At 45.5% G+C, this 20,350-nt stretch overlaps 1 protein-coding gene across 1 annotated transcript in view; it reads right to left on the bottom strand.

Moving 5' to 3' along the window:
- LOC121289681 (protein CC2D2B-like) overlaps positions 1-20,350 on the bottom strand; it is a 365,202-nt gene that overhangs the window by 335,020 nt on the left and 9,832 nt on the right. The window contains exon 3 of the mRNA XM_041209305.1: positions 2,111-2,248. Within this exon, the coding sequence (XP_041065239.1) occupies positions 2,111-2,248 (138 nt within the window). The remainder of the gene's footprint in view (positions 1-2,110; positions 2,249-20,350) is intronic.

Raw genomic sequence — 20,350 nt, forward strand, 5'->3', positions numbered from 1 at the left:
ATCATATTAATGGATAGTTCTAATGGCCATAAAGTAATTAAAATGTCAAAAGCCTAAGTATTCAGAGTTTCCTTGAGATCTGTGAAATATTAGCTTGGCTTAGTTGGTAGTCCTATTGTCAGAGTTAGACATTTGTGAGTTCAAGCCCTGCTCCATCCAGGGGATAGATTTTAACTATTAGGTCACTGGAGGTTAGTCACTTTTGTACCTGAGGATCCCTAAATAAAGTGGGTAGGGGGCTGGTGTGGGCACTTAGTCAAAGTGGTAAATTTGATTGACAACTCAATCATAGCAGTCCTATCCCTACACAGAGTGTTATTGGTGCTGTGTCTCTTTCTCTTTGTCACTTTCTCTGACATGTAAATCCCAGATTGGGCTTACAAATTTATGCTACTCAAGCACAAACTATCATTTTACTGAGTACAGAATGCTGCCATGCCAGACTTGAAACTTCTAGCAGAAGGTATCCCACCCCACCACCTTTGACGCTTCAGACATGGTTAGGTCCTTGAGAGCAATGAGCAAAACATACCCAATAACCATGAGTTAGGTGAAAGATCCTCTATCCTCTTACTCTGTACTAACCACCACAGCAAGAAGGATAAAAATTCTGACTTACTTAAAAGTCAGAATGGATGGACCTGTTATTCCCACAAGAAACCAACCCCAGGTTTTAGGACATAGCAGATTCAAGAGAGACTGGATGGGCTAATGTTAGCCATCTTATGCTCAGTCAACTGGAGTAGAGGATGTCTTCACAGCACTCCCATGCACTCTCTAGACAGAGGAAGTATCAAGCACCTATACTCGATGACCAATGCTCCCTCTAATTTTCCTTCATTTTGCGTGGCCGTTTGTTGCAATGCTCGATTAATTTAAAATTGCTATGTGGCCACACATGCATACATCTTAAAGGGCCTGCTTCTTGTGCATAGCTAGTTTGTTCCCTGTGCAATAAGTTCTGGACTTCTGCATGGCACACAGCTAAAAGAAACACTGCCTGCAACACAAATAAGAATTGCTTGGTCCTGCAGATGGTCCAATGAACCAGAATTTATATTTCTAACAGCCAACTAATCAGACCGAGGTACTAAGGAGTATAGCTTACACCTTTTCCTTTACTCTGGAGACAGCCATCTCTGAAGTGGATGACTACTCTATTGCAGTGAATGGCCAAATGGTGAGAAAATCCATGACTTTGCTTAACGCTTATGACCTAAATGAGGACACAATTAACATACCCCATATATGCAGTGGGGGGGGGGTTAGAATGACCATGGGTAGGGTAGGAACCTAAGTCATGCCTTTCTCCCCTCAATGGGACAAACTCTCAGCATAAGAAGGAACTGGAACAACTCTAGCTTGTTGAATGTTGGTACCACACCCACTGCACGGAACACTTACAGCATACTCCAACATAAAATCCTTCTTCCTGAAACAATCCCACATTTTCAACTAAACACAAAATAGTTACTCAGCACAACTCATCCACTGACAATGAGGAGAGCCATGTGTTGTGTAACCAAGATACCATCAGCATACAGGAAACCCCTGCATCAACTACAAGCTTAATGAACAGCTAAAACCCATGGCAAACAAGCGGCCTCAGCATACAACTGGCAGTGATCCCATTGCCTGATGTGGTTATAAGTTCCTCCTTCAAGCAGCAGGCAGTCAGGGTGCAAAATGTTGCTATAAATGTACAGGAATGTCCATTCCCATGTGTGTCATTGTAAACTTGAATAAATAATAATCTCATAACGTATATATGTGAATCTATATTCATACAGTGGCTGCAGAATATACATGTGAATGTAAACTGTGTGTATAATAGCTCCATAGAAAGTATGTGGGTGTATACCTCAATGCATGTTAGTTCAATAACTGCATTTCTTGAATATACAATGAACATACTTTTTAAAATACTATCAAATATTCCTTCTATCTCACTACATATCTTCAAAATCCAAAAGCACTTCTAAATAACACATTTTAGTTTAAAAGATTTTCAGGAACTAATTTTAAAATTAACTTTTAAAGTATTATTTATTTTCTTTTTACAGTCTGTAAAATTATGACAACAGCACTAAAGAAGGAAATGGTCATATACCTTTCTATATACGGTCTCTAGACCTGGCTTAGGATCCTCTACAACATGATCTAAAGATGGTAGTCTACACTTCCAGGATAACTCAACTGGGTCTGGTAATGCAATCATATTTCCATCTTCGCCAAACCAATATTTTCTCTGTCACAAGATTACAGATGTAAGGCAAAACATTTTAGTGTCATTCTGTATAATCCATAATAATAATGAGGAACAATTTGTTCTAACAGTGCTAAATAACTGAAAACTCTCATCTCTATTAAGGTACACACAATATTTTAAACATTAGTAATTATTAATTTAAAAATAACCAATGAAAAATATCTTCCAAAAGAACTTTGAACAATTTGTTAAAACCTAGTGGCCAGCTTGCAAAATCAGTAAAAATTTCACAAAGGCAATGCCCATTATAAATACAGACACTGAAATTTATGAGACTCAATTGTCACAAAAAGTGTGATAAAAATATGACAGCCATATGTTAAGCTGCAAAAATGTACACAGATGTAAGATTTTAGTGCAATGTATAAACAAACTCAACATCACAATCTATTCATCTGTTTCAGATGAAGTTACATTGCTTCATAATTTGCCATTGTGAGATTTGAACTCTTGATATTGGGGTTACAAACCCAGTACCATAACCACTTGGCTATTTAAGCCAAGCCCATCACAACTATTCGTGGCATCACTCATAATTGGCTGTTAATTGGCCAGCCAACATAAAATTACAGTCTGGGGCCGTTCACAGGCAGAAGCACATTTCGCGTCTGCTTCCCGGCCCGCCGATCGCGCACATCCGATGAGGGAGAAATTCAGGCCATGGGATATTTTACATCCAACTGAAGAAGAAGACATCTTATTTATTAAGTTTTGCAAAACAACGCAGCACTTCATCAGCACTGAAGTATTCATCTGGATTATATGCTTAACATTGGGGCTTGAACTCAACTGTTATACTTTAAAGGTGTGAACACTAAAAACTGGTAATATTTGATATTTAAGAGTATAAGTGAAGGGACATGGCCTTATAACACACTTTTAGTCCCCTTCAGCAGAATATGCATTCGATCTTATCCTTTGGCAAGCTGGCACCTTTGGTATCCTTGTCCCTTCTCTGGCTGCAGCACATTTGTGCCTAGTATTTCACTGCATGCAGATACCACCTCTAAGCTATCATCTAATATACATGCAGGATCAGTATCTGACTGGTGACTGTAAAGTAGAAGGTGAGTGACATTGTTTGTTCAGTATTACTGACTTCCTGTTCTTCCATCATCGTCTGGCCAGGTTGCAATTCTTCAGTGTCTGAAAGGAGAAAGGCGCAGGGAAAGGATTCTGGTGAGGGGTAGAGGGGAAAGTATAAGATGCCTGCTACATCATCTGCAGCTTGTAATTCAGAAAAGATGAGGCATACATGAGATGTGAGAGGAGGATGAAGTCTAAGCATGTGATTTCTGTCCCACCACTGGCCACTGCCTCAGGCATGGTCACTCCAATGATGACACCATCTCCTCTAGTGTAGTCAATTCATTCACACATGTCTCTCCCCCACCACAGCCCTCCACTTATATGCCACCTTAGATTGTAAGAGAGGTGGAAATGTGATAATGGGTGTGGTGCACTGTTTTTGGGTGATGTGGCAGTCATGTTGAATAGCTGGCAGTGTGTGCAAGCTACAAGATCTGGCTGTAAAGCTTGAAGCAGTGCTAACTATGTGAGGGTGAGGAGAAACTATGAATGTAGGTATGAGTCCTGATTGACAGAGATTGTTGACAGATGAATGATGTTGTTGTGGTCATTGAGCAGTGTGAGAGACTAGTGGGGCAGCTTGTGGAAATGGTCTTTGAAGATGCATGAATTGTCCACTGATGTGAGGTAACTGAGCTTCTTGTTCTTCCAGCATTGCATCTAGGTCTTCAGGGCTAGACTCTTGAAATTGACTGCAAACAATATCTGATCCCACTGCCTCGCCAAGATTCGTCTGGAAAGCCTCTTGGCCCTCATATGGATAAATTACATCTCTTCTGCTCTGCACCTCCTATATTAAAGCCTCTGGTGCTCCCAAGTCAAATTCACATTTGCAATTAATTTCAGCACCCGTTTCAGCCAAAATGCACCTGCCTTTAAGAGGTACAGGGTTTTAAGAAGTGCAGGCTAGCTTGAATGCATGTTAGCCTCTCACAATTTTGCACCTCCTCTCAGGCATGCAGCCAGCAATGCATCTAGTGCTGACTGCACACTACAATTATTTGAAAGAGGGCCTCAAGACCTCCCTTCAACTTTGGCATAGGGGCCAAGTGAATATATCCAAGCTTACAATATAAACTGTGAGGAAGATGCAAAGAGGCTGCAAATGGATATAGATTAGTTAAGTGACTGGACAAGAATGTGACAGATGCAGTATAATGTGGGGAAATGTGAAATTATCCTCTTTGGTAGGAAGAATGGAAAGCAGAACATTATTTAAATGAAGAGAGATTGAAGAATGCTGCGGTATAGAAGGAATCTGGGTGCCTTTGTAATTGCATCATAAAAAGTTAGCATGTGGTTCAGCAAGTAATTAAGAAAGCAAATAGAATGTTGGCCTGTATTGCATGTGGGATGGGGTATAAAAGTAGGGAAGTCTTGCTACAACTGTATAGGGGTTGGCTCATTACAAAAGGTGGAGCACGTTGGCCGGTACTCATTGGCGTTTAGAAGAATGAGAGGTGATCTTATTGAAACATGTAAGATTCTGGGTGGGATTTGCTGGCCCCAACACTGACAGGCAAGATCGTGGCAGCACGGGAAAATTTGGAGTCAACGACTCTCCAAATTTTCCCATCCCCGCCCGCAACGATGCCCACTGGTGGTGGGGCCGGAAAATCCCGGCCTCTGAGGAGGCTTGACAGTGTTGATGCTGAGAGGATGCTCCCCCTTGTAGGGTAATCTAGAACTATGGAGCACAGTTTAAAAATAAGGGGTCTCCCATTTAAGTCAGAGATGAGATGGAATTTCTTCTCTCAAAGGGTCATTAATCTTTAGAATTCTCTTGCTCAGAAAGCAGTGGTGGCTGGGTCATTGACTATATTCAAGGCTGAGTTGGATAAATTTTTGATCTATAAGGGAGTCAAGGGTTATGAGGGGTCAGCAGGAAAGCAGAGTTAAGGCTACAATCAAATCAACCACGATCTTATTGAATGGCAGAACTAGCTTGATGGGACACAAAGCCTGCTCTTGCTCCTATTTCTTATGACCTTATGATCCAAAGTCAGCCTGCACCTCTTAAAGTGGAGGTGCACTGTGGTGAAGTCTATGTACAAGCTCCTCTGATGTGGGAAAAGACTGAATAATGGTACAAGATAGAAGAGAGCTTGCTTTAATATTCTCAGATGCTGCACTGGAGGCCTTTGTGGAGAACACAAAAAGAATAATTGTTGTATTCATGGAAGGCAATCCAGACAATCACTCAGAGGACAGTGGCACCAAATAGCCGTGGCAGTCAATGCCAGGAGTCAAGTCCCAAGGGCTTGGGTGGATTGCCACAAAGTTCAAAGACTTCATTTGAGTGGTCAAGGTCAGTGAATTCATCTTCAAATACCATATCCCACCAACTTCACCACTAGCTTCACACACTACTCAATGCATCACACTACCATTACTCAACTAACAATCTCTATTTAGGACTCTTACCACACACATTTAGCACTGGTGCAAGCTTCACACACACACCTCACAGCTTGCACACACTAACAGCTATTTAACTACAACAACCACATCACTCATACTGATTGCACCACACTTTGTGACATAATTTCCATTCTCTAGCAGGTCATGGTAGCGCACAACTGGAGACAGACAACCTGACTGGAGAAGGACAAACACGCCAGCACATCCTCTGCCTCATGGAGATGGTGCTTGCCATCATTAGAACTGTCACTGGTCAGTGGCAGGGCTGAAACCATAGATAATGATGCTATCTTCATGCCTAACCCTCCTTCTCACATTCCAATTCCATCTCATCCCACAATCTCTCTGATTTGAAGCAGTGATGCCATTGTCAAATCTCCCAAATCCCAAAAGCCCATGAGAAACTTAACTAAACCAACCATATAAATACTGTGGCTACAAGAGCAGGTCAGAGACCAGGTATGCTATAACAAGAGACTGTATTCCTGACTCCCAAATCCTTTCCATCATCTTTAAGGCACAAGCCAGGAGTGTGATGAAAAGCAATCCACACACCTGGGATGAATGCTGCTCCAAGACACTCATACACTCCAATAGTCAAAAAAACCTTGATACCATCCAGGTCAAAGCAGTCTGCTTGACTGGGACCCCGCCACCACCTTAAACATTCAATCCCTCTACCACTGGCACACTGTGTCTGCAACATGTACCATTTACAAGATGCACTGATTTACAAGACCACCAAGAAGTATAATGGCAGCAGGTGCATGGGAAAACCACCATTTCCAAGTTCCCCTCCAAGTCACTTGTAAATACATCACTGTTCCTTCGTTGCTGCTGGGTCAAAATCCTGAAACTCCCTAGCTGACTGTTTGTAACAGCATCTTCTTCACATGGACTGAAGTGGTTCAAGGAGCTCATCACCACCTTCTCAAGGACAATTAAAGATGAGCAATAAATGATGGCCTTACCAACAAAGCCAACATTCTGTGAATGAATAAAAAAAGAGACCATTTGTGGCTTCCCTCACACTCTCAACCATGCTGCTGAAACTCTTTGATATGGCCTCCACTGCTACAGCTGTTTACACAAGACCAGCAGTTTTATTCACATAGTTGGGCCCACAAAGTCTTCATCTCTGTCCTAAACAGAATTGGGAAAGGCCATCACCTTTTGGCTAGGTCTCTCCTGACCTGTCCTGTACATACCGCCGCCCATTAGTACTGGATATTTCCCACTGGGAAGGATGGGGATGGAGCATCGGACAATGCATCCTCGGGAGGATTGTTCTCCTTGGAGGTCTGTTCTTCTGCAAAAGCCTCTTGGTGTTGAGAAAAATATAAATGGAAAAGGAAGAACAGTTAGAATTGGAGTTGGACTATGTTCTAGTGTAGGTGATAATCTTCAGAATACAGAAATTGCTTGGTTTTCTACATCGGTGCTGAGTAAAATAAATAAGATGCGGAAAACCAGCTTGGGTGAGTGACCAGCCTCTCCTTACCTGATGCTCATGGCTCTTCCTGGGCAAGTGATGCCCAGGGATTCTTGACCTGTCTATGAGAGGATGGTAATTTTGGGGACTCTTCCACTCATCTTGTTCCGTCCCCTGTCTTGTCCTGTACAAATAGAGGTTGAGTGCTAATGAGTGAGCATTATCAAGGCCAGCAGTGTTATGTGGGCCTTGTGCTTATAGTGGATGTGGTGAAAGATATAGGGGAAGCAAGGTGGATTTAGGGTGGGGAGATGATGAATGTAAAGGAAATATGTGTGATGTGAAGTATTGTTGGGAGAAGTTGGTAGTTGTGAAAGTGGTAGTATATGAAAAGAGTGGGGTAGTATGTGCTGTGAGGGGTAAGAAAGGAAGAGGGGAATATGCTTGGAATGACCAAGAGAGGAGTTTCAGTGTGCTATGTTAAATGCACGTTGACACATATGATAGAGGAGTAGTCCTATAAAAATGGGAGGAATTGGGAAATGATCGAAGGTATGACCATAGGCAGCTGATCTGAAGAACTCAATGAACAGGATGCAATCACTACAGCTGCTCTAACAAAAAATTAAAATCCAAAAGCTCTTCTACCGAGAAACTCTGAGATACCCATTGGAAGATTTTACTGATTAACTCCAAGGGAAGAGACTTAAGCAGTGATTATTCAGTTTGCAGGTTATGTATTCCTTAACCACATCCTCCCTTACTTCACTCTCCATCTCTTCAAGGTACTGAATGGTGCCCAACTGGTAGGCAGTCTCCTCCTCTTTTGAGAAGACACACATAGTTAGGACTATCAGTGATTGGAAGTCCTCGATATTAGCAAATCCTTTCCTTTAGCCAGCCAAATGATAATTTAGCTGATTCTGTTGCATCCATTTTGCGCTTATTAGGATTTCATGCAGGAAGAAGAAATGGTCAAATATGGAAACCTAGCAGGTGAAAGAAAGCAAGAAGGGTTGAATCCATCAGGTTTTCACAGCACTGTTTGTGGCCCAGGAGGCAGAGAAGTGTCTCCCTCAAGCTCAACAACCTTCCCTCCAATCTCTCTGCTCAAATTCCACCTGACCACCATCTGAACAACATCTGACCTAGGCCTGATGATTGAAATCATCCCTACTCCCTCACCACAAGACCTACCTGCTCTCATCCTATTTCAATTGCAGCTCTGTGCTATAGAATCACCCACACACAAGGCAACCAGCCTGTCAATCAGGCTGGTAATGGGCAGGAAACCCACAGAGAAGAATTCAGGGCTTTTGACCTTTATAAAGTTCCATGATTAAATCCTTTTGTCTCTTCTCCCCTTTATGGAAAGAACAGGAACCTGTGGCCTGTGCCCAGAGATGATGAAGACTCCTCAGAGGAGCTGTTTCCTGCTGAGGGTGCAATGTTACAGGTCACGTGTTTTGCAGGTATCACTGCAGAAACAGTACATTGGTAGGGCCTCTTACACCATTAGGTTGGATGTTACCTAGTGAACCATGTGGCTCACATGAGCACGAGCAGGAAGTAGTGGAAGAGTCAGTTTTGAAGAGTTCGCATTAGAGGGTGCCATCCTCTCTAAATTCCTCTCAATGAGCAGAGATGCTGAACATAGGGGGAGCCATCAGTTGACATGGGAATGCTAGAGATTCAGCAGTGATGGTGTGGAGTACTGGCAGTCCTGGCACAGAGGAATGTGGAGTCCAGTTTGAACATCTGTGAAGTAATGTTGCAGAGCCTTTCTTCCACTGAGGTGCTGGCACCCTCTACAGAAGTTGTATGAGGATGCACAAATGAACCCCTGAAGGCCCAACAATGCAAGGAAGCTGAATCTGACTATAGACCCCATTAGGTGGGTAGTACATTCCGTGAACTTGCCCCTCCTGTTGCTTAATTCTCTGCTAGCCACTTGCAGCTCCCTCCACTTCATGGACTTATTCCTCTTGATACTCATTCACTTCCTTTTTCTCGTTAAAATCAAAAGCAGCATCGTGTCATTCATCATGATCTCCTCTATGTGAACACTAGCAATCTCTCCAAATAATTGTCCAACACCAAATAATTTCCCCAAATCGTGACCCACAGGAACTGAGGAAAAAGCTGTGAGCACTGAACATTTATTGACACCAGTTCTCCAGACCTTTAATCGCCCCAATAAAGTGGGGAGTAATTTCACGTCCATTTTATTCACAAATTTCCCATCTTCCAGGAAACCCACGTTGCACCAGCTGAGCTAAATTTAGAGTCTTAATTACATTGTAGAAGTCCAAATTAATTATGCTACATAAGCGTACACCTCTTAATGGGGAAGTGGGTTGGGAGGATACAGGAAACTCTGATATCTGTCGCAGTAAAAATGGGGAGGGGTGATTAATAGTGAGGCCAATAAGATTATAGCAAAACACTTAGAGCTAAAAAAAAAATTCTCCTAAAGCTCTTTTAAAAACTGCACAAGCTGGCTATGCAAGTCAAATAATAACAGCTAAGAAAATATCAAAACTGAGGGGATAAATTCAACTTAGCAATTTTGAAGATCAGGAATACAGAGTGGGACTAGTGGGCATAGTCCTAAAGATAGCAAGACAAAAAAAATGCAATTTCCCTGAACCAATCAAGATTGACTGTGAGGAATGTCTGAATGATGAAGCCATTGGTGTGCTTCATAAATAAACAGTTTCTTGTTTCTAAAAGTATAAGGATAAATATATGAGTGTAAATCTTCATCTTTGTCATCCTTTACAATATGGGCATTTTGATCCTCCTTACCCTAGATTATTTCAATTCTTATCAGAACTCAATCTCAGAGGTGAGTTTCAACTATCCAAACCTTTCAAAATGTCTATTTTTGCCTTATCTAAACTTTCAGTAATACAAAGGTAAACAGCAAATCCTATTTTGAGGTACGAGACTATCTTATGTGTCCAAGGTTCTGACATTTTTGAAGGGGCAGAGTCGGGGTTTGATGGTGTGGGAAGAAGATGGTCAGGGCCCATTAATTGAGAAGATGAGACAAAGCATTCTGTGTAACCTCAATGGTGAAGCTGATAGGTGACACTTGGGCCAAGGCAGCTAAGAATGTTCCGCAGGTGTGCATCTAATCAGGGATGACTCCATCTTCTGTGTCACCTTCTTCTCTATCACAGTAACATCAGGCACTCTCAGTTGTTGGCGTGTTTTTATCCACACCTTACTATGCACGTAGACCACCTGAGGATGACGACGTTCAACCACTTGCTTGCCAGACATTAAAATGCCTTGCCTTTAAGGCACACATTGTGCCCTCATGGCCAGCCCTGGACCTTCCGAATTCCAAAATGCTCAGACACCATGAAGTCCTCAAGGTCATAAGTCATTGCTAAAAAAGAGCATACTTCAGCTTCAGTACATCCTTGCTCCTATCCCATTGCGCCCCTCAACCTTGTCTAAAGCTACAATGTGCACTTCCAGAGTATGCTCAAAGGTTCTATTGACCACCAGAAATCACCATTTGCAATTAGCATCACTCACTTCGGCAAGTGTTTAGGTGATGGGGCGGAAAGCACTGCATCCCAACATTGTGACGAGAGCACTATGTCCGTAATACAGACAATTACAGGTTGAGAAATGCCCAAGGTCATAGGATTGAATGCCAGGGCAATAATGCAGCTGAGAGGGGCAGAGCTTCAGCACCTACAGGTGGCAAGGTGCTCCCACCTTTTGGTAGTTCAGCAGATGTACACTCGGAAAGTCAAAAACGCAATTGGCAGACAGGAGCACACAGGAGCTCTGAGTATGGGCTCATTGCATGAAAACCCAGCCGGTTGATAGCGAGCACATAGAGTTGCATGATTTATGACCCTTCTCCATGCATGAACGCTTCTCTCCTTGTACACTACACCTTCATCTTTCAAGAATGCAGACAAGATAGGAGAACACCACTGCCTTAGTCTTACACAAGAATAAACATGACATGATCCTGCAAAGCATGTGATCAAGGTTCCTGTCAGAAGCAGAGGGGAGGAGGCAGTAGCGTAGTGGTATTGTCACTGAACTGGTAACCCAGAGGCAGGGTTCAAATCCTGCCACAGCAGATGGTGGAATTTGAATTCAATAAAAATCTGGAATTAAAAGTTTAATGATGACCATGAAGCCATTGTTGAATGTTGTAAAAACATCTGGTTCACTAATGCCCTTTAGGGAATCTGCTGTCCATACCTGGTCTGGCCTACATGTGACTCCAGACCCACATGGTTGACTCTGAAATGGCCCAGCAAGCCATTCAGTTGTATCAAACTGCTACAAGCCTCATGAAACTGGACTACTCAGCATCAGCTAGGCACTGGAAACGAAATGGCAAACTCAGCTTTGTCAAACCTGCAAAGTCATCCTCACTAACATCTGGGGGTTGGTGCCAACATTGGGACAGCAGACAATATTCCAGCAATAATACCGAAGACTTGTGCTCCAGAGCTTGCTGTGCCCCTAGCCAAGCTGTTCTAGCACAGCTAAATTTATCCGGCTATGCGGAAAATTGCCCCGGTGTATCCATCAGTCTATTCTCGATCATCAGTAAAGTAATGAACAGTGCTATCAAGTGGTACTTACTTAGCAATAACCTGCTCACTGACACCCAGTTTGGGTTCTGCCAGGCCCACTCAGCTCCTGACCTTACAACCTTCATTCAAAATAGCTGAACTCCTGAGGTGAGGTGAGAGTGACTGCCCTTGACATCAAGGCCGAATTTGACCAATTGTGGCTTCAAGAAGCCCTAGCAAAACTGGAGTCAATATGAATCAGGGGGAAAACTCTCCACTGGTTGGAGTCATACCTAACAAAGGAAGTTTATTGCAGTTGTTGGAGATCAGTCATCTCAGCTCCAGGACATCACTGCAATAGTTCCTCAAGGTAGGCCCATCCATCTTCAGCTGCTTCATCAATGACCTTCCTTTCATCACAAGGAGTAGGGATGTTCGCTGATGATTGCACAATGTTCAGCACCACTTGCAACTCCTCAGATACTGAAGCAGTCCATGTCCGAAAGCAGCAAGACCTGGACAATATAACATTCACGCCACACAAATGCCAGGCAATGACCATCTCCAACAAGAGAGAATCTAACCATCTCCCTTTGATGTTCAATGCATTACCATCACTGAAACCCCACTATCAACGCCCATTGACCAGAAACTGAACAGGACTAGCCATATAAATACTGTGGCTACAAGAGCAGGTCAGATGCTAGGAATCGTGCGACGAGTAACTCACCTGCTGACTCCACAAAGCCTATCCACCATCTACAACGCACAAGTCAGGAGTGTGATGGAATAATCTCCACTTGTCTGGATGAGTGCAGCTCCCACAACAGTCAAGAAGCTTGACACCATCCAAGATAAAGCAGCCCACCTAATCAGCACTACATCCACAAACATTCACTCCCTCCACACTGTGCAATGTGTACTATCTACAAGAAGCATTGCAGGAATTTACCAAAGCTCCTTAGACAGTGCCTTCCAAACCTAGGACCACTACCATCTAGAAAGACAAAGGCAACAGATAGAAGGAACACCTGCACCTGGAAGTTCCCCTCCAAGTCACTCACCATCCTGACTTGGAAATATATTGCCATTATTTCATTGTTGCTGGGTCAAAATCCTGGAACTCCCTTCCTAACAGCACCGTGGGTGTACCAACACCACATGGACTGCAGCGGTTCAAGAAGGCAGCTTACCACCACCTTCTCAAGTGCAACTAGGGATGGGCAATAAATGTGGCCCAGCCAGCGAAGCACTCATCCCATGGTGAATTTTTAAAAAAATTAAGTCTGAGGCATCACTAATGTTGAGAATGATCTAAAAAGGGGCACACACCATGGTGAGATGGAAACACACTTCAGGCGAGAGGCCCATGATAGTGGCATCTGCGGTAAGTGAGGAAGGGGCCAAGGTATCACCTGATTGACAGAAACACAGCTCTTCATAAAAAGGAGGCATAAACAAGAGGAGCTGTGAAATTAATGCAATTCTATGTCAACATAATATACATGTTGTAAACACACATGCCACCCTTATGCTCCTATATTTTCTTGATCTTCCTAACCCCCTACCGCTAGATCTGAATGCTCCCCTGACATCCTCAGCAGAGGTGGAGGCAGCCTGCTGACTGTTACGCCCTGTTATCTGTAATGACTTTGGCAGGCGTCCTCTGGAGGGCTGAGACCTGGAGGGTCCCAGCTTGCCTTGGGTGTCCTGCTGTGGGGCAGATGCACCCTCCTCGACCTTTGGAGCTGGAGGTGATGGGGTCACAGGAAAAGGGGATTGGGATCAGCCGGACAGTCCCGGAGACACCTGGGTGGATGGCCCTGGGGTATCCAGCTGCTGGTCCTCCTCCCTATGGGTGCCCAAGGGCCCACTGGCTGACTCTTTGAGGAGAAGGAGCAGCTGGAGTGAGATCAAGGTACCTTGCCCCACTCTCACATAGCCACTGATGAATGCCACCAACAGCTACAGCAGTGCAGGACCAATGTCTTTCACCAAGGTCTCCATGGCAGCCACCATCCTACCAGTGTTGACCTCGGTGCATTGGCATACCAATGCTATCACCTGAGACTGAACATGGAAGGACTCCTCCATAGTCTGTTGCAATCTGAGGAATGCAGCTGACATCTCTCCCTGATATTCCCGTGATTGTCGCTATCCACTAACTGATTTAGGACTGAGCCAGAGGCTCATCATCTGACCTGGACTCAGCAGAATTATGAACTCCAGCAGTACTCCGAGTGCCTGTGACCCCAGGTTTCCCTGCCTCTGCCTGCTGTGGACCAGATTGTGTGCTATGCTCACCAGATGGTGACCCTGAGGCTGCAGTAGAACTAGGTCTCACCGCGGCGTATGTCTCTGCGTTGTTGGAGGGTGTGAGTGAGCGCTGTGATGAGTCTTCAATGGTGCTGTCCTCAGGTTCCTTGTCTGAGGTGTCGTCAGGGCTTGAGTTAAGGGCCTGGCTGGTTGAGGACCTTGGGCACTTCACAGAGGTGCCTATGAAACAAAGTAGAGATAATTAATTAGCGCATTGCAGAAAGCTGTAAAACAGGACAATCCACTCACAGTATCATTGTCTGAGGGATGAGCTGGTGCAAGATCCTCACTTGGATGTTTGTTGTTGACCTCAATGTTGCCACAGGGCACGGCCCACATCCTCTCTGGCCAGCTTGATGGCTCTGGTCTCGAAGGCAGAGAGGATCTTGATTCCTGCACTCCACCCCCAAACCAGGACCTCTCCCTGCAATTGTATGCAAGCTTGTCCTGCATAAAGACAGTTGGAGAGTGTGAGCAGGACGCATGCCAAGGCAGATGATAAGAATGCCTGGCGTGTGTGGGTGGTGAGTGGAGCGATAGACAGGACGTGGACGCAAGCTCCAGAAGAGATGAGCCTAGATGGAGATATGAAGGTCTGTGTGAGACTGATTGGTGATGTCCTTTGAGCTGGCAGTGTGTGATATCCCTGTGAATGTGATGGGCTTGTGAGTTGAGAGTGATGAGATGGTTGGCTTACCCTAGTGGAATGAACGTGATCACTCATCCTCTTTCTGCACTGGAAGGCTGACCTCCTTCGTGCAGCATTAGCACTGACTACCACTACCACAAACTCCCAAGCTGGAGTGCAAAGGCTGATGGACCTCCTCCAGCCTTCTCAGGGGTTAAGGACATCACACTGGGCCTCCACGGTGTCCAGCAGGCACTCCAGTGAGGCGTTACTCATGTAACATGGGGCTGCCGTCTTCTTCCCTTTGGGGCCATCTCTCATGTCACTGGCAATCCTGGGCTACAGGCACTGATAAAGCTCTGCACAGGTGCTGTTAAAATAGGGCGCCTAGTGAGGAAACGGTGAGCTCACAGCAGGGCAGGCGAATCAGAGGCTGCCACCTGCGATCTGGCGTGTTTCCCTTGCATGCATAATTAATGCAGCGAGAAGTGGATGATAAGGTGTGAAAACCCGCCATTGCTGCCGGTGAGTACAACGCTGTTTTTCATGCCCACTATTGCACTTAATGCAATTAGGGGAAAGTCGTGCCCATTCAGTTAGGTTACACGGCTCAGTTATTTGGATAAGAGTATAAAATTACAATGATACAAAGAAACTAAGTCAGTGAGCAAAGCTGTTGTAGATGGAATTCAATATGGGGAAGTATGAGGTTTTCCACTTTCAATCTGTAAAAGATGAATCTGAAAATTTGCTTAGTGGTGAAAGACTAAGGGTGGGATTTTTTGCTCCTGCCAGTGGCAAGCGATTTGGCAGGCGAGGCGGCAAAATATGGAGGGCCCCCAAAAGTCAGTTTCCCACCAGCATTAAAATAGTTTCAAACTTTCCGCTCCCCACTTTTACGGTGGCTCAGGCAACCCACCACGCCATTTCAGGAACCATATTTGCATGCATTTGAATACCATGAATGCTTATTAAAAACTCAGCTTGCTGGAATCACGCCCCCACTCCAGATCAAATGTCCACGTTAATGGCTAATTAGACTGGTGTGATTCATGACTGCATATACTGATGTGCACCTGGTTAATTGTACTTTCTACATGACCTTGAGGTGTGCACACGTAGCTCTCACCTGCCTTTCACTGCGCTGTGGTTGCCACTGTTCCAACTCTGTGCCAGACAAGACCAGCGTAAAGGCAAGGGGGATCACAGCCAAGGCTTCTCATATAAGACCAGCAGGAATGCACAGGGGTGGGGCGGGGGCATTGGAGGGCAAAGGCTTGAGTGGGTCAAGGATGCGACAAGACGTAGGCAAGGGAAGGGGTAGGAAGGCAAAGCCTTGACTGAGGCAGGGGGGTGCGGAGGGGTATGGCGATGCAGCCCATAGGAAAGGGTGCACAGAGACATATGACTGGGAAAGAGAGCACAGAGACTCATGACTGGCAAATGATGGCTGGGGTAAAGGGCACAAAGACACGACTGGGGATGGGGAATGACCAGGGAAGAGAGCACAGAGAAACAATGACTGGTGGGAATGACTGGGGAAGAGAGCACAGAGACACATGACTGGCAGAGGAGTTCGGGGCAGGGGCGAGATTAGTCAGGACCAGAAAGCATAGACAGTCCTGTGCAATAGCAGAAGTAGTAGTTAGAGCCACAAATTTTAGACCGTCCTGTGGGGCAGCATCATAATTTGGAGGGCTGTGCTTGGCATGCCTGTCCTGGTACCAATCCAGGGAAGGGGAGGGTCTGTCACTCCTTTGTTGGTTGTGCCCAGCATGGTGCGCAGGGCGTGGTTAGTCCCTCACACAATCGGTCCCAGGGATTAGTGGCTTGATACTAGGCTGCAGATGGCACAGTCACAGTCAGAGGAGGCATCTGCAGCCTGTATATGGGAACAGGTAACGTGGTGGGGGGTCTCATGGGGCGGTGGTGGGATTCTCAGTAAGTGACAAGACAAGGTGCCACAAGATGGGAAGGGGTCAGGTCTACATGGGGCGTTGGGACATCATCATCAATGGTCCTGGCGGGAAGAGCAGGGATATCAACAACTATCATGATGGAATCAAGGATTAGAGGGGGAGGAAGCAGAGTGATTGGAGGGAGGGAAACCTACACATGATACTCTTCCAGCACAATGGGAGGGACTTCCACCATCATAGGGTGGGGCTGGAAACTGGTCTCCTCGTAAAATCTTAGCCCCACCATTTTTCAAGATGACTCAGTGACACAGTTGAAAGAGAAGCTATGAAAAAAATTGCAAGGGGAAGGCTCTCAGGACTTGTGGGAGGAGTTGACCACTGCACTTGTGGGCCAATTGAAGGGGTACCCAACTAGTTTCTGCTTTACCAAATGGAGAGGAAGGCACAGCTGAGAAATGTTAGAAACAGTCAAATGCCAATTTAGGGATTAGGGTGCCTTAACTCATGTTGCGCATCCTTGCGAGAGCCTATTCCCAATCGGTGCCATTTTTGGATTGGCTTCCACAGACCCTTTCTCCGTCTCAGAGGAAATCGCGAGTGTCAGAAGGATCCAACTGAAAAGGGGCAATGGACCAAAATGCATATGCCTGATGGCTCAAATACCTCTAAACCTTGCAGCTGGCAGTTTCAGGATTTGAACGTTTCTCCCCCACCCCCACCGCTCCAAATACTGTCTTGATATTAGTCCAAGCTAGGGCTGCTACGTTATGCAAAGGATTCAGTCTGATAGTGCCCTGAGTCTTCTATCACTTGGCAAAAGTCAGTCATAGCCAAGCCCCTCTGTGAAAGCCCTGACATGCCCATGGTGCTGCAAGGGACAATGTGGGGATGAAATGGCTGTGACAAAAGCAACCCTTGGACTTCACAATGACTCCTTGGTGCGTTACTATATGCTGAACATGACAAGCTTCTGTTCATTCATGTATCTGTTCAATGTTTCCACAGAGAAGAGCAATATTGCATTATGGATGGAGTGGCCAATGTTGCATTTATATGCCAAACAGGCAACTAAGAAGGAAGAAAAGAAGGGCACATTGTCGCCAGGCTGGCTAAAGGGAAGAGCCTCGCCCTGATGAACAAGCACAAGTGGGGCCCCCTCAAGACCCAAAACCATTATCCAAAGGGGGTCAAAGGTCATATTTAAAAACCACCTAAGCACATACATTTCATGCTTTCCAGCCCAGCTGTCTCCAGGAGACCCACAGAGATGGATGCAAACCAGAAGAAGGTTGCACCCAGGTTCAGCCATGACGCCCCCAGGTGTTGGCAAGAGGAATACGCCAACACCAGGATGTCCTCTACCCCAGGGAGAGCACCAAGAAGTATATCAGCCTCACCTCTCTGGCCTGGGAAGCCATAGCAAGCCAAGTCAGTTCAGCTAGCAATTGCACGCACTGCTTGCAGAGGCTCATCATCTGACGCAGGTGCCTGATCTCCAGTAGTCCCCCGAGTTCCAGGGGCCTGGACTGTCACTGCCTCTGACTGTTATGAAGACGTGTCAGTGAAGTGTTCTCCAAAAAATGACGCTGACCTAACCTAGAGCTATGACTCATCAAGGTGTGTATCCCTGCGCTGGTGGAGAGTACGGTGAATGCAGTGATGGATTTTTTTCGGATGGTTCCTCAGCATCCTCCCCTGAGATGGTCTGGGGGCTGAGGGCTGGAATACCTTCCTGGTATTCTTGGACCTGCTGGTGCGTGTAAGAGAGAATACAGATTAAGTTCATGAGCAGGCATAATACAAGATAGCATGTCACTCACTGTGAATGTCAGGATGTGATCAACTCATAGAAGTCTCATCCATACTAGGTTGCTGGGATAAGCTAATCCCGCCTTCCCCTCTTTCCTTTCTGTGAAATCCAGTGCAGGAAGAGGATGAATGATCTCATCCACTTTGCCAAGGTAAGTGAAAATTCAGCTCCCTCCAATTTCACACGCTCATTATGGCATTATGCACTCAAAGGTTACACTCTTCAGGGATCTCACATAACATTAGCAGGGGAAATATCAGCACTGACTGTCTCACAAATACTTTCACATCACCATCATCTCATATATCACGTTGCACAAACTCCATCCTCATCCCTTTCTGAGGAGGACTCACTACAAACAGAAGGCATGCATGTTTCCCAACCTCTGTTCCATCCCTCCTCACCACATTGCTTCATTTTGTTTCCATGCAGTCCAAGCTTGCCCACAACTGATGGGAAAGATCCCAGACCAAAGGGGGGGATAGGCAACATCACTGAGCTCACTCCCTTCGAGGAGGATGCCGCCGAGCTGACTGGGGAGGACGGGGATCGCTCCTGTGGGGAAGGCAAGATCGGCTTTTCCCAGCAACCTAGTTCAGGTGAGACTTCCATGAGTTGATCACATCCTGACATTCACAGTGAGTGACATGCAATCTTGTATTATGCCTGCTCATGAACTTAATCTGTATTCTCTCTCTTACAAGCACCAGCAGATACAGGAATACTAGGAAGGTCAACAAAAGCCCCAGCCCCCAGACCACCTCAGGGGAGGATGCTGAAGAACCATCTGAAAAAAATCCATCACTGCGTTCATTGTACTCTCCACCAGCACAGAGATATACAACCTGATGGGTCATAGTTCTAGATTAGGCTCACAGTCACTTTCTGGAGAATGCCTCACTGACACGTCTTCATAGCAGTCAGAGGCAGTGACAGCCCAGGTCCTTGGAACTCGAGGGACTGCTGGAGATCAGGCACCTGCGAGATGCCACACAGGTCCCAGGTGGATCCCTGGAATGATCCATAGGCAAAAAAATTGAGCACAGCAGTGACGTTCAAGACCACTGGCAGGAATTGACCTCCCACCCTATGGGGGGTTAGTTCCTCCTGAAGAATGTGGCAGATGTGATCCACCAGAGCTCTGGACAAGCACGGCATTTACTCTTGCTCATCTGCAGATAGGAGAGCCTTCTGCGGTAGACCCTTGATCGAGTGAGTCACCTGCAAGGTATGGGTCTATGCTCCTGATCCTCCGGTTCTTGCTGGGGCTCCCCTGGACCTCAGGCTGGGCCTCCTCCCGAATCTGTATTCAACGGCGCTGGCCCCTTCTTCTCCTCCTCCATTCTGTGAGAATCCTCAAGGAGGCAGCATTGAGCCCAGGTTATATTATTGTTTTCTCTTTCTCTCTGTGGACTGATAGATATAAGACCTTAAAGAATAACAAGTAAAATCAGAACACCACACATTCATAAATGAGAAGCCATTGTTATAGTCTTGAGCGCTACTAGCCTTGTCACTGATGCAGCCTTTTATCTGAGGCGCAAATGCACAGATCGAAGTGACCAAGATGCCACCCCGAGACTTAACATCACAATTCCATAGAGATTGGAAAAGGTTTGAATGACATGGCCCATTATGCATGTCAACTGAAGAAAGCACATGAAAGTTTTTTATGATCTGCCATACATGCAGAGCTGCGCCACCTTAACCGTTGCCTGCATTCCCAATTTTCACATGGAGTGACTGGGATGTGAAGTCAATGACTCGTGTAGTCTCCTGTTACTGCGCAGCAAAAGGCATTGACTCCAGTGGCAACCTTCTCAAGGAAGTCTTCCTACTTTTTCTCAGCTCTGACTCTAAATTTCAATCTTGTGCCTCTAAGAAGTTTGAGGGTGCCCCTGAAAGGGCCC

This window comes from Carcharodon carcharias, chromosome 17, assembly GCF_017639515.1.
Source record: "Carcharodon carcharias isolate sCarCar2 chromosome 17, sCarCar2.pri, whole genome shotgun sequence".
NCBI classification, from domain to species: Eukaryota; Metazoa; Chordata; class Chondrichthyes; order Lamniformes; family Lamnidae; genus Carcharodon; species Carcharodon carcharias.